The sequence below is a fragment of the Metopolophium dirhodum genome, chromosome 8, assembly GCF_019925205.1.
Source record: "Metopolophium dirhodum isolate CAU chromosome 8, ASM1992520v1, whole genome shotgun sequence".
NCBI lineage: Eukaryota > Metazoa > Arthropoda > Insecta > Hemiptera > Aphididae > Metopolophium > Metopolophium dirhodum.
The window spans coordinates 14,261,192-14,277,562 of NC_083567.1; the positions used below are offsets into that span (position 1 = coordinate 14,261,192).

Genomic DNA, 16,371 nt, shown 5'->3' on the forward strand with positions numbered 1-16,371 from the left:
CGGGGGGGGCAGTCGTCAAAGAATCGTGTTAACTGCTTACTAGCGCTCCTAGTGACGATATGGCCCGTCACTTGGCGCCAAAATCACAAAAGAATACTAAGAAGCCTGAAATAAATTAAGGGTCCCGGTGCCAGTTTTTCAAATTTTCCACAATTCTATACAATTTGAAAATTAAATCTTATATCTTAGTTGCCACCTCAGTTATAAGACTTTTCCACTAATCTACAACCCGATACCTATTTAAAAAAATAAAATAAAATTACGAAATTTGGTTGATTTTACAAGGCGGTATCGTCATTCCCGCCGAGTGTATTTTTGAGGACAAAATGGCATCGGCACCGGGCGCCTTAAATCAGGATAGAAACTCTGGCACTTAAATCATAATTTATTATCTACTATCAGACATTCAGACTATCTAGTATAATATAATTACGATCTAAGCTCTGGTCACGATTTAAATTTTAAGATATCTTAAATCGTGGCTCTGGCCGATACCACTGAGGCGAGAAGCGTGCCCAAGGTCAGAATTCAGGACAGGCCAGGTTATAAGAAAAATGTTTACAATAATACAATGTACCTACACATTTGTTTTAAGGGAATTTTTTTATATATTTTTAATATGTACAGTCAGTTATAATACCACGTATAAGTAGGTTATTCTGCAACCAACAAATCTAAAAAATATAAAAATATTTGAATAGTTATTCTATGTTTAAATTTAGACAAAATTAGATATTTAAACGGAGAAAAACAATTTTAGTTTTGTGTTATATTTTTAAAATATTATTCGTGCGTATTTGAAACTTCTAAAGTATATTTTTATGTACAAATAATATTGATTCTAATTACCACCTACTGTATTATTAATAATAATAATATAAAATATCCTTGACCGTCTCTGCTCAGAATCGTTTTTCGTATACATTTATATTATATCATTGGATTCAAATTTAACACCATCCATTACAGTGACCCCCACTTGTAACCTACTGTACAGCAGAGTCATAACCACTAAACCCCTTACCCGCGGCCGCTTTGTATTTTAGATTCTGAGTGGAGCGATGAATGTATTGATTTTACAATGATGTGTGTTTTTTATTTTTTATTTTTTTTGTGTCTGTCATCGCCTTTTAAGTGCTTAGAATTTCTTCACAGTATATTTTCTGATAGCAAAGTGAATCTTTAGGGGGGTCGAAAAATTGTCCAGTATTTTCAAAAGTGCCGTGAAAAACAATAGAAAAATTTAGGCAAAACGGGAATTTTTACGCAAAATCAATTTTTCACAAAATCGATGTTTGTGTAATTCTAAAACAAACTGAATGTTTAAATAAACATTTGCTACATCATACCATTTTCAAAATATTTTGACTTATTTTGAGCTGTTTACAGACATTTTCAGTTACCAATTTTTTTAGTTTTTTATTCTATAAATATCAATACAATTTTATTTGTTGTGTAAAAGTTCAAAGCTTGAAAAATCACGAAAAATAACAAATTATTTTGAGTTGAGAATTCATAAAATTTTTTTTTTTTAATCTAAGATTTGAAAATGTAATACAAGATTATTAATAAGGTTGTCTGCCCTTATCAAAAAAAATGTCTACAAGCAAATCATATTTTTATGAGCGTTTGAAGTTTATATTTTTACAAGATTGGATCTTCACTCGATTATTCTCATGTAGTGATTTTGTTATTTTGTTGCAATTAAAAAAGAATAACTTTAAATAATATATAAATATTTCACTGAATGTTTATATTTTCATTTTCTATACACCATAAAATTTAGAAAATATTTTGACTCTTTTTGAGCTGTTTACGGACATTGTCAGTTTTCAGTTTTTTTTCTATAATTGTAAATTGTCAATATAATTTTATTTGATAAGACATTTGTATTTAATAAATACACAACAGTTGAAAAATACTTATCATTTGATTATTTCTATTATGTATAATGCATAAACTTAATAATTAATTAAATATAATTCATTATTATATAATATACATTAAATTCACTAAAATAAATAACATATATGATTTATAATTTTCTTTAATAACAATAAAAAGTATAAAATAAATAGGTGTAACAAATTAATGAGATGTAATGCAGTATTCATAATTGTATAATTTAAATGTGTATGGGAGATGTTAAACGGTTGCTAGAAGTGTTTCTAGATGCTTTATGTTTGAGTTCTCGACGATAATCATCTGAAATTTTCATTAATTGCATTTTCATATGTAGAAGTTCTCTTGTTCTTTGATGAATTGGTTCCTGAAATTATTAATAATATAAATTATAAAACTTCATTGGTTATCAACAAGTAGTTAGTTACTTGTGGTCTCATGCTTGGATTCCATCGGCAATACAGTCCTTTCCACATTTTAATGTAGCGCAATGAAGCAACTGGTTCTAGAGCGTGTTGCTGGGGCCAGTATAAAGGGTTTTTATATAAATCTTGATCACTGTTAATGTAAGACCAAAGTGAAACAGTCTTTTGTTTCACTTCTTTTTGTAGGCGCTCTTTTTCACTAAGTAAAATAAATAATATTATGTATAGTTGTGATGTGATACAATATAATAATGTTTATGCGTGTATGCAATATTCTTAATAGAAATGCAAATTGACTTCAATTAAATGGTGACAACTATTCTTTTTTTTTCATACTATTATTCAAAATTTTATTTTTGGTTGATAAACAAAGTATGAACCAAGATATTAATTTTTATAGAAATCATCACACCTCATTATACATTTATTGATTAGTTAATTTTACTTAATTTGCATCTCTAATAATGATTGTATCATAAACAATTAAAGTACCTGTTGAAAAGAAATGTTCCAAATCTACAAGAATATAAATGATCAATAATAGTTATTAAAAATAACTCATTGAATTCAAACGCATTTGGGAACATGCATGTCACCTGCCAAACGCAGTCTACAAACTGTAGAAAAACAGGTGATCGATCGGCATCTGAATGGTGATCATCTCCATGGCCAATTCTCTAATTATAAAAACCACACTGAAGTTAGGTTAGATCTCAATACAACATTATTAAAATACTGAGTTTTTATGATTTGTTAATGTCAGAATAAAATTAAATTTGCAGCTTAATATTATATTATTTAAGAAAATTCTTGAAACACTTAGACCTTAGTTAATTATCATGGACAACTATAACAATTTAAAGTAAGGTACAGTAATTTAGTATTCTATTACACCATTAGTCTAGAGATCCATATACTTTACGTTATTAATTTTTAGAATAATATTATGATCAGTGGCACTGGTAAATATTATAGTATTAGTGATAATATTATAGGTAGTTATTATAGTTATATAATATGCATAAGCTAATATCATAAAAATAGAGATATCTGGTAATCTGGTATACAATATAGTAATGTCCGGTTAAAGTTAAGCGAAACTTAACCGGCTGAATTATGCCGGTAATAAAATCTTTTATTAATCGGTTAGCGTTAACTGACATTTTAAGAACGGTCTTAAGTTAGTAGGTGCAACAACATGGTATCTCCATGTGTTTATAATATCTGTTATGATAAATCAAGAAAAATATGTTATATTGCACTATTGCTCTATAATGTGCTCTACATAGTTCTAATATTTGTAATTCTGTAACATCTATGATGATTTTTTCACAATACAAAATAAGTTTAAAAAGAGTTCAATTTTCATTTTAGTGTAATGACCAGATACCTCAATTATTATTTTTAAATTATGTAACCAAGATATATAAACATATTTATTAATAGTAAGCTCTTATATCTAAAGAATTTAAATACATTTTTAAACTATTTATGCTTCAATTTGCAATTTAACTATCCAGTTCTTTATGCCTCCTATAAAATTAATAGAGGTACCGGGTTCTTAGACTGGATGTCATTTGGTCTTATCACAGACAATCTTCCAGCGATTAATTCGCCCGCCTAACCCAAAACTGACGGTATCTTAAAACTTAAAAGTGAATTACTGTGTTGAGGTAACCTAACTTAATGTAATATTAGGGGCTAGGGCCTACTACATTTGACTTAAGGGTTAAATGTCTAAATATTGTGAGATACTGAGGTTACACCTAATTACTTAATCTAACAAATAAACAATAAATCTATATTTTACTCACGTGTTGAAATTTGTGACCAAAACTAAGCCATTCTTTTTCAATTAATACTTCAAATCCTTTTATTGTTCTATAATATGGATCCAAAAGTACCATGGCCAATGCAGTCAACTGATACAGAACAATATTAATGAAATTAAACATCAAATATATTATAGTATATTATTTTCCAAATAAAATATAATAGAAATTTTATTTTTTATTTACTTGTGCTGTACGATCCCATCCATCAGAGCAATGAACTAAAACTGAAGTCTTATGATTTTCTACTTTATCGACAATACGGCAAGCTCCAGCCAGTATACATTTAATATGTTTTAACCAATATGTAGATTCAATTCCCGACAACCATTTTGTTTCATCAATATTTGGGAAACATATTTCTACGGTAAGGTATTTACAGTTAAAAATGAAAATACTACCGATAAAAATATAACCAAAATACCTTTAAGTTTTCTCAGAGATTCCCTCATTACGTGAATATTATGTATATCAAGAAATATTAATTCTGCATTTTGATAAGCATCTTCTGGTTCATAACCACCTCCTTTAGCCTTGTTGGCAATTGCGTTGGCACTATAACATACACATTTAAATAAGAACTACAATAAAAGTTAGATCAATTATGACAGAATTACCTGGGTCTTGCATCCATAATATAAAGTTTATGTGACTGGGCATTTGCATCAATTATAAGTTGAGTATATCTCTCATCATCACGACACCTCTTCCCACCAACACCTACCAAAGGTTGAGATGCCCTAGTTATAGTAGCTTGAGATTCGGAATGTAACCAGCTTAATACTGGTATTCGACCTCTACTTCTGAAAGCTGCTGCATTTCTTATAATTTCATCTGTTGCTCCAGCTGGGACAGCTAAAATAGCAGGGTACGTCTCGCAAAGATCATGACCATCATTGAGTTTAGTAATGTGCCATGTATCATTTGGCACACCCTAAAAAAACTTTTATATTATAATATATAGTTATTAAAAATTAATACCATATAGTGGAGTAAAATAGTTTACCATTCTTTTGAGTTCGGCCATAGGTTCATAAACATTCCAACCATTTTCTGGGAATGTTTCAGTATATTCAAAAGCAAACATTGGAATACTATGAGATAGAGGAAATGCATATTGCTGAAGTTTTTCAAACACATTACGTCTTGAATGATTCTCTTGTTTATGACCAAAGCGTAAATTTCTCATATCCTTACAAAATAATTCAATACCATATGAATTTTCTCCTCGGCTTGATTGACCACCAACTTTTTCCACTCTACTTACCTGTTATATTATATTATATCAAAAAAAAAATATATTATTTAAACTAGTATAACTAAATTCTGTATTTTGTTACCAGTATTTAGCCAATTGTAATACTTAATACATTAATAGTATGCAATATACATTTTTAAAAATGAAATTTCTTTAATATCTGTTTTGAAAATGTATGATGTTTCATTCTTTAGTTGTATTTAAATAAAGTAAATACTAACCACACCCAACGGTACTTCAATTACTAGCTGAGTATCACGTTCTAAACTTTTAAAGTATAATTTATAGTTGGTGACAGATAACCAACCTCTTGCTGGACCACTAAATGGACATAAATAAGTGACATCTCGAGCCACACCTTGTACTTTCTCTCCTAGTAATAAAGGTGGATCATCTGAACGGCTAGAAGCAACATTTTCTGATGGCTTAAATAAAAGTATAAAATTAAATAAGTACAAAACTATGTTAATATACAAATTTATTTGAAAAATAAAATTACTTTATTTCTTAGTTTTATATCTCCTACAGTTGGAATTTCATTTGATGTAGAACTTGTTGATCGGCGGCTTTTAGTAGGTGAATTTGATTCCTAATAAAAATAATAGTTTTATTAGGTAGAAAATGTATACACCTATAATTAATTTAAAAATCATTAACTAGATTAAGTATATATTTTACATATTATAAGGTAAAATTTAAATGATATATGCAAGATGCATATGAAGCAATTATTTACAGTAAAATCATACTTAAATAAACATATCATCATAACATGGTAATTTATATTTAAATAAGGAAACATTGTAACTTACCGATTCTTCATGTTCGACTTTTGAATTCAAAGAACTTGATTTGGAATCTGAATCTGAACTCATATTTTGATATTTGTTGTTTAAATCCATTACAATTTAAGAAATTATGATATTAACATTTCAAAGTGTATTTATGCTGACACGAAACAATAAATTGTTCTTAGTTAATACAGAGAAATAGAGAATATAACAATATCTAAGTATATTGTTTATACTTAATGGCAAAAATACATAGATCTATAGAAGATATTATTCATGATAAATTAAATTAATTTATTATGATATTATTATAGATAGTATTTATTATTTAATCATTTAATCTTATCGCGTGTTTTCTTATCACATTTTTAACGGCAATAGACATTAGACACTGACAAATTTCACGAATTTTTGTGAAATTCTGAAAAATAAAATATTTACCTATTAAATAGGTACTGAATGCAAAGATCTATTCACAATACACGAACACAAGTACACATAAATATTAAATCGATCAATTCGCTGGAGTACTCCGAGGACCATTGACAAGTATACTGACACTCTAGGTCTGACTAACAATTAAGTTCTTTGTTTACCGCATTATAGGCTAGGTAAAATATGTTGACTATCTCGATTCTTGAGTCGCAACTCACGATTTCACTTGTCAGTTGCCACTTGTTACGAAAATATTATCAGCACAATAATTATGGTGGCGGTCATATATCATAATATTACAGTGTTTAAATTTAGCATTTATTACATATATAAAATTGTTTTATGCCACAAACTATAATATTTTAATTGTTAAAAATGCTGATTTATCACAAACCACGTAAGAATATGTAAATATATTATCATATATGTGTATAATATACCTAAACATTTATAGTACAGTTTATAATTATTATTTAATACGATCTAAGGTTTAGGAGGCGTTTGGATTAAATCTCTGATTGAGCTTTGAGCATTTGAGCAACACAAAAGCCACAAAATAATAATTTAATGATTCATGTTATCAAATATCAACACGTATTGTTTTTTTATCATCTAATTATAAAATAAGTTGCAGTGCTGCCAGTCCAGCCCGTCAGTGAGTTATACTATAGTATAACATTTCATCTATTCTGGGACAATAATAAAAAAATAGGAAAAAACGGGGATTTTTACGCAAAATCGATTCTGGTTTTTGGTGTAACTCTAAAACAAATTACCGTAGAAACATGCAATTTTGAATGAATGTTTCTATTAGAATTTTCCATAGACCATAACATTTTCAAAATATTTTGACTTATTTTGAACTGTTTACGGACATTTTCAGTTTTCAATTTTTTTAGTTATTTATTCTATAAATATCAATAAAATTTTATTTGTTGGGCAAAAAAGCTTGAAAATTTAATAGAAGGCTTCTAATATATTGTTTCAAAGATAAATGAAAAATATTAAAATGTTAACATTTAAATTAAATGCACAACTAAAATTGTGTTTTAGTGTACGCTGTACACAACCAAATACGAGAATATCTGAACAACACGGTAAATGGATCATCCGATCATGCCACAGCCCACAAGGCTAAACGGGTTGGTAGTAGGCACCTATAAGTCTTTGAACAATTTTGAAGTTAGACAAATTGTACAAAAAATCATCACATTAATTTCGAAATACTATAAGTGTTAACTATAGTAAATAATAGACCTATGCACATTGCACATAGTTTATTGGTAGTTTGGACTAACTTCAAGACTGACTGACTGATCAACGTAGAGCAGGAACTATGATAGCTGAAAACTTTAACTTTTGAGTTTGACGATGGAAATCAAAATTTTTTTTTGTTTGCTTATAAATGACATTGATTACATCTTGCTGATTAAAATAGTATTTATATGAAATAATTGATAAAAATTAGTTTTACCTATTATATGTATAAACGGTTGCTATTCATAGGCACAACTAGGGTTAAAAGTCTGGGGGTCTAATAAAACTATTTATTTAAAATAACCCACAGGAGACTTATATCTAAATCAATAATGGATTTTTGTGGGGGGCTAAGCTGTTGCTATTGGTTACTCGGGCAGATAAGGTAAAAGTATGCATCAAATATTCAAATCGTCACGTAAATTACCTCAAATAAAGATTTTTTATAAAAGATATGCGAGTTGAATTGTAGCTTAATATTATACTCGAAAACTAATTGACCAAATTTGTGTGAACAATTCAAATTGTTCATAAAGATATCAGGAAAGCTTAGTGTACTTTAACCGCTCGTTTGATTTATACTTAAATATTTACTATTTATAATTGAAAGAGAGTTTATAGAAGTGGAGCGCCATAATTTTAGAATAGTGTCACGTTTTAAATACCTAGGGTCTATAATAACACAAGATAATGACTTTAAGATGGAGGTGGACACTAGGATACAAATGGGAAATAGGTAGTGTTGGACGAGTACCTATTGTTTTTTTAATTTCGAGTAGAGTTCAAAATGCAAGTACTCGACAAATGCCAAGTATTAAAAAAATACAAGTACCTACTCGACAAATGCTGAGTATGAAAATAATTCAAGTTCTCGATAAATCCCAAGCATTCGAAAAAAAGGTCGAGTACTGGGAATTGCTTGAGTATTTTAAATTGTACCTACCTACTTACTAGAAATAGATTTTCTAAAAATTTTAAATTTTCTATCATACTAACGTGAATAAAATGTAAACTATCAAGTATCACCTTTCTGGTATTCTTATCGGAAATATTTAGGTTCTTTCAGTTATTTACCTATAGGCTATAGTTTTAATATTTATTTTTCAATAAAAAATAGTATTTAAAATTTTTAATTTTAAAAATAGTGAAACGAGTACTTGATGCAAGGTGAGTACTTGTTACAAGACGAGTACTCGATTCAAGCCGAGTATTTGTAATTACAAGTATAAAAAAAAATTTTAGTGGAGTCGGTCGAATACTCTAACTCGACTCGAAAATTTTTCCAAAGTCAACCACACTAAGTCGCTTTACAACTTAAATTTGTACTTTTGGATTTAAATCGCAATATTTTTTTGAACTCAGAACACTTAGACTTATAAACGGTTAAAAATAAATAAATTACAATATTAATTTATGTTCCGTTATCCATGTTTTGGTATACATTTGACTTTATACACAACACTAAGATGGTATAATAAATTATGGAACAGAATAGTGAAAGATAGTCTTCTCATAAACAATAATTATTAATTAATAAACAGTTATAATATTATACCTTTGAACTATGAATAATTGTTTCCTATTCCAGGGCCGTAATTTCAGGTTTTTTTCGGGTGTACGAGGTTTCAAGGAGGCCATTTTGAAATTTCACCAGGCTATATAAAAATAGATATACATACGTATATATTATACATTATCCTGTTTTCAATTATTTCCATACATTATGGACCGAATCAATTCAAAATCATTGCACCAAAATAAATAGTAAATATCAATTCAGAAACTAAATTATAATAAATAATTAATTACCTTAACAGTGAAAACCAATAATAATTGATGCATAAAAAGCTAGAAGAAGAATTAATGCAGCAGCAAATAAAAAAGGACTTAATATCTACATTAATTGTACATAAATTGTCGGGGGACGGAGTGGCCGAGCGGTCTAAGGCGTCGGTTCAATTCCTTGGTCACGGGTGGCATTTTTCTTCGGGCAAGTCACTGTGTCCGGAGAACAAGTGCCGCCATCCCCCACTTGGGCATGGCAGATACCTACGGGTGCCCAATCAAAAATTCTACCAAACACAAACACTCACGTGTAAAAACCCACCACAATACAACCCTACTAACAGCTAATGGCCATAGATGCCGGGCTTAAGGATCAATAAAAAAAAAAATAAAAAAAATAAATAAATTGTCGTTTATTTTCATAATAATTGTTATAATTTTGGAAAAAGCAAAGCACTAGAAAAAAAAATATTTTAAATTTAAATAAGCGGATATCGTCGATTTTTTAGTTTTGCAAATATATCCACAGCTTCTTCTAAATTTATATTGTTAACTTCTTCTTTTTCAACATTAAGTACCATCAGATCATTTAGCCTTTCATCACCCATGGTAGTACATAAATATGACTTAACTCTTTTAAGTGATGAAAAAAACCTTTCATTTGATGCCGTTGTAATTGGTAAAGTTAAATTTTTACCAATGAAATAATTTTTAAAGTTTCAACAAAAGCTATATAGGAAAATCTTTTAGGCATATTGCTATGGTGTCCAAATCAATATCATGTTTGTCATTAAATAGTGTTTTTGCTGATGGAAACTCAGAAGCAATTTGAATTTCATTAAAGTTAAAATAACTATAATGGTTTATAAATAGTTTTTCAAAAAAAGACTATCTAGATTAAAAAAATTGGGACTAGAAGGGTCAAAAATTTCAAATAACTTAAATAAGTTATTGGTTGGTTTTGAAAATCTTTCATTAAGTTGCATAATAAATCTGAAAATGAAAGCAAGCACTCATAACAAAATAATCTTCAAATTGTTTTAAAGGTTTGTATTTTTGCCGTAGTCGATTATTTCTTTCATCCTCCCATTCCTCCCTTAGGTATATTATTTTTAAGTGCATATATTTTAGCTTTTTCATAAATAATTTGAAATTGTTTTTGTGAACGATGTTTTATGAGTTCATCTTTTAACGAATTGACTAAATTAATAGCTGTGGGTAGTAAAATTTTAGAATTTTGGAGCTCACTCGATAAATAATGGACAATGAACAATATTGTGCGGCGATACCAATACACCATGTGCGGGTGTCACCGGTTTCCGCCAAAAATGACCTTTCCGTTTTCCGCCAAATTAGAAAAAACTTTATTCCTTTTTCCGCCAATTATAAACTATAGAATTTTTAAGTTTGGGAACCCTCACGTAAAGATTTAATAATTTTATATATTTTTTAAGTAACTACCTATAATAATATATTGTATACTAGCTGATCCCGAGGACTTCGTTGCCCGTTAAATGTATTAACTCTATATGGCTCAAACTTTGTTCAATTCGTTATTTAATATTCGGTGTATGGTGTTCAACATTTATCTTAACTTATCCGTTGCCCGGAATAAAAATTCTGATTCACAGCAGTACATTATCAGGTAGGCAATCTACCTGCGGTAGATCACGGACCCCGTGCTGTTTGTGCGTAAGCGTATGATTATAGTGTATAACTCTAAAGTATTAAAGTTATACCAAGTTTGTCGTTTTTACTTAATTCCACCTACAGTGGATTAATATAATCAATTTATACAAAATCTTATTCTAACCTAACCGTACTAAAATCTGATGAATAAAAAAAAAACAAATTTAACCCTTTTGTAAATTAACCTATCTTCTTCCTAGAGGTCCAATCTACCCACAAACATTAATTTATATATATATATCTAACTATATAAATACATAGACTATAACTATACAGACAAAACTCTGGAACTACTTATCAGATCGTCTTGTATATATTATAAATGTCTTGATTTTTTTTTTTAAACGAAAGAGTATTTCACAGAGAAGGTTTATATAAAAGAAAATTTTTGGGGAATCCACCTGTGTATAATATATTGGTTGCTATTGGTTAATCGGGCATTTTTGTTGATTTGTATTATTGTCTTTTGTCAATATACATATAAGATCTGATAAGTAGTTCCAGAGTTTAGTCTGTATAGTTATAGTCTGTGTATTTATATAGTTAGTTGGTAGATTAGACCTCTGGTAAGAAGATAGGTTAATATTTACAAAGGGTTAAATTTTTTTTTTATTTCATTCATCGTATTTTAGTACGGTTAGGTTAGGATAGGATTTTGTATAAATTGATTATATTAAGTAAAAACGACAAACTTGGTATAACTTTGATACTTTAGAGTTAAATCATACGTACAAACAGCACTGGGTCCGTGATCTACCGCAGGTAGATTGCCTACATGATAATTTACTGCTGCGTATCAGAATTTTTATTCCGGGAAACGGAAAAGTTAAGATAAATTTTGAATACTATACACCGAATATTAAATAACGAATTGAACAAAGTTTGAGTCATATAGTTGTTACATTTAACGGGCAACGAAGTGCACGGGATCAGCTAGTCTATACTATTATATAAAGAGGAGTTGTTAGTTACCATTGTTGAGGGTAATCTCTGGAACTACTGAACAGATTTCGAAAATTCTTTCACCAATAGAAAGCCACATTCTTTGTGAGTGCCATTGACTAATTTGAAAAGGGAATTGATAACCCCTGATAGGTTCTCAAACAGGAATTTTTAGATTTACGATAGATCGTTTATTAATGGTTGTTATGGGTATAGGAGTTGAGAATAATACTGATTTATTATTATTATTTATTATTACGTAATAAGCCATTATTTATAATAATTGATAACTCCTTTGTTTATTAAGTTAGAGAATCGATCAAATGCCATAAACCATGGCTAAATATATAAATATATTAATTATATATAAATATATATAGCCATGCCATAAACCTTCTACGCAATGAGCTCTTCAATTTAAAAAAAAATCATAACGATCGGTTCAGTAGTTTCCGAGAACATAGGCCTCAAAGATTTTCATTTTCACATTTTTATATAAAGATACACACTATACACACTATAGAGTTAAATAATATTTTTCCAGTTATTACTTATTATATAATAGTAATAACAGGCGCGGACTGGTAAAATAGGGCACGGGATGCTACACAATTTAAAGGGCAAATAACATAAATTGTTGGGGCGAATTTAATACATGTAGATTATTTATAAAATATTAATATATTTTATTTTGTTTTGAAAAAATATTGAATATAAGTTAAACACGTAAATAAGTACCAAGTTACAAAAAACTTTCAATCAAAGTTGTACAATATTATAGATTACTAGTAATCGTAAGTTGGTAACAATCTGTTGTTCATTAGGTGTCTAGAGTCTTTAAATATATAATAAATAATATTAGGCAAATATATTTTAGGGCAAGGGATGCTGTAGCATCCCAGCATCCCAGCCAGTCCGCGCCTGGACCAGTTTGTATAGTTAAATTTGGCATGCGAACTATAATTGAAATAGAAAACCAGAATAGGTGCATTGCAGATGACAAAGATTTCTGTAAAAGAACATACGATTTATCAATATACCGTATAGGTACTGATAATACTGATAGTACTACTATAATATATAAGTTCTATGGATTTATCATAATAAACAATTTATTTTATAATATCTATGGCAATCGTCAATTGTCGAAATTCGTCAGCGATGGTTAACAATTCTAATAATTTCAGCAAATACTATTGTATTATAAATATAATATATTGTATATTTTGATTTCAGTGAACAAAAAAACAATAAGCCACTAATATAAACAGACAGTTCGTTAAACCGTACATATTATAATGTAAGTTTTAATAAAAACTCGCAAATTTCATTATGATCAGGTTATTTTCATAAAGTATTTCGATACTTTCAAGTTTCAGTTCATCGGAGTGAGATGATTAGATGGAGATGGATGAAGATGGCTGTTTCTTCGGCGATGGCGGCACTCTAGCTACGTTTCACCGGAAGAGTAGATGTTTACGAGTAAGTTTGTTTTCATATTATTACCTATTATTTTACATTTACTTTTTAGACTTAAATTAGGCGTAAAATAGGAATTATTCTTGTTTTTTTAAATAATTTTTTCGAAAAATATATGTAACATGTATAGCTCATACAATTATGAATTTATAGTTAATAGAAATGCGGATGTTTATACTTCATAGATATTTTTTTATTGAAATCGTGTAAATAATTTGATTAAACAATCAGGTACCTACTCATCACTAGTATCAATTTTATTATATTACGTGTAAAATCACCGACACAAGGTGCAGACTGAATTAAAAAAATTAAAAACATAAAACAATGTTGTAGTAGAAGCTGGAAACTGTAGTTTTTATAATCCATATAATGTAACTATTAAATTGAATCATTGAATTATTATTCAGAGATAACTTTGGGATAAATGCCAAACGTATAAATGTAAATTAAATTAAAAATAATTAAAAAACATTTTGTGAAAGGAACAAGATTACTGCTAATATTTAAGTCTTAATTATTATTAACAAATAAATACAAATAATAGATATTTTAATAGCTTTTTACTATTAACATTCAGTGTAAATATAGTTTCTGATCGACTTACCTATATGTAATAAAATAATTATTCATATCAAATAATCCTAACAATTTAATGCAAGGATTCTCATAAATTGATCTTACAGCAGCCTTAAAACACCAAAAATACATTTGTACATCATTTACAAAATTTTAGTTCCCTATTATGGTGTAGGTACTAATACAAACAATAAATTGCTATTCGAAAAAACAATTTCGTATACCTATTATTATTTACTAAATACCTACAACTAAACTAAACTAAAAATAAACATATGATTACATATACTGAGTGCCTATAAAATAATATTATATATGAAAATTGAATCTTTATTACGAATACTTATCGTTTACACAGACCACCAAGAAAAAATAATTAAAAATATTAAAAAATAAAGAACACATCATTGTAAAATTAATACAGTCATCGATCCGCTCAGAATCTAGAATTATGGACTCGGAGTTTTAGAAATCTAGTTGGTATTATAGTATTTGATGAATTTACTGTACCTCTAAAATCCAGTAATCACATTTTTATTTAATAATTCATAAAATACAATATGCTCTTAAAAAAATATTATTGTGCTTCTGATATCTATTCACCACCTTAATCAATAATTAAATTGATAAACGAAAATAATAATTTAAATAATACCCATATCATATTATTATAATCAAAATTATAAACTATTTTGGTTTATTGTCATATCAAATTTCAATGAACAAATTGTTCCTTAACACGGAACTCTTTGATACAAAAAGTTGCATTATATTATATCCGTGGATTCATCATATTGATGTACCTAGTATAATATCTATCATTTATTTATTTATCTATGGCAAATCTCAGAGTCGTTGCAGAAGACACATTCGACTAAAAATTCTAAAATTTCAATAAGCAAAGAAGATATTCTAAGTTCTGGCTGTATTCTGGAGCGTTTCCTCGTGGGCGTCGCAATTCACACACGTCACGGATTCCGCCGAAGGAGTCGATAATTAAAGTAAGTTTGTTTTTATATTCTTTTGGGGCTTAAATTTACTTTTAAGACTTAAAACAAATATTTAATGTCACGAAAAATGTGCTATCCAAGTGTTGTAGGTGCATATTTTAGTTCCGGACTAGAAATGTATAAAATACGCGAGATATAAACGTCGTCGTCGTTTTTCCAGTCCCTGTTCGTAGAATAATTATAATTAATAGGTGCATACCTTTATAGGGTACTCAATATATATATGTTTTGGTTTAATTTATAGAAATATATGTTATAACTTATAACTGATAATAGTCATAAGATACAATTTTAATTAATAACTGGTATTTTTTTTTTCAAATACAACGTTATAAGTTATAGGTAGCTATTAATTTAGTGTCATATACTTAACTTCTATTGTTCACCTAATATCTATATTCTATATCATAGGGATTAGGGCCGTATAACCATGCACACATAAAAGTAATATTCACGGAATGGTCAACTGCTTAACCTGACGTGTGCGCACTTATGAATAACATACCTACTCATATACTCGTATAGGTATATAAATAAACCTATATAAATAGTGTAATACTACATACACGGATGTGTTACCTATTATGTCCCTAAAAGTTCAATAGTTATTATTATATTTATTTATTTTTTACATTTAGGTAGGTACATTACAAGATTAATTAAAATCACATTTATTTTTATTTTTTCGAACACAATGTTTCAAAAATTATTAATTAATATATAATTTATTGGTATAGTATTAAATTAATTAATGAAATAAAACAAACACACCTACTATAATTATTAGTAATAATAATATATCTATGTATAAATTATTAAAATACAAAACGAACAAACGAAAAACGATCCTGAGCAAAGACATCGTTAACTAATAAATAATATTGAGATTAAAGTAATTTATTTTACTATTAGACATTAGCACCTACAATTATAGTAGGTTAAAGTCATTTTTGCGCAAATAATAACATTTGAAAGTGTCATCGTGTC

At 28.3% G+C, this 16,371-nt stretch overlaps 1 protein-coding gene across 1 annotated transcript; it reads right to left on the reverse strand.

The window, feature by feature from the left end:
* Window positions 1-1,911: 1,911 nt before the first annotated feature.
* Window positions 1,912-7,187, reverse strand: LOC132951040 (myotubularin-related protein 2). The gene is made up of 11 exons (XM_061022727.1): window positions 6,230-7,187; window positions 5,917-6,006; window positions 5,639-5,842; window positions 5,166-5,426; window positions 4,777-5,093; window positions 4,584-4,714; window positions 4,346-4,521; window positions 4,142-4,249; window positions 2,820-3,004; window positions 2,331-2,526; window positions 1,912-2,269 (listed from the first exon to the last, which is right to left on the reverse strand). Exons 1-11 carry the CDS (start codon window positions 6,317-6,319, stop codon window positions 2,126-2,128), a joined length of 1,902 nt encoding a protein of 633 aa, XP_060878710.1. The 5' UTR covers window positions 6,320-7,187; the 3' UTR covers window positions 1,912-2,125.
* Window positions 7,188-16,371: the final 9,184 nt, after the last annotated feature.

Excerpts from the sequence above, each read along its gene's own strand:
- LOC132951040 (XM_061022727.1), bottom strand. The coding sequence starts at position 6,319 with ATGGATTTAAACAACAAATATCAAAATATGAGTTCAGATTCAGATTCC. Across the intron at positions 4,250-4,345 it reads GATGGGATCGTACAGCACAA|TTGACTGCATTGGCCATGGT; the intron begins GTAAATAAAAAA and ends GTTCTGTATCAG. Across the intron at positions 2,270-2,330 it reads ATCCAAGCATGAGACCACAA|GAACCAATTCATCAAAGAAC; the intron begins GTAACTAACTAC and ends TAATAATTTCAG.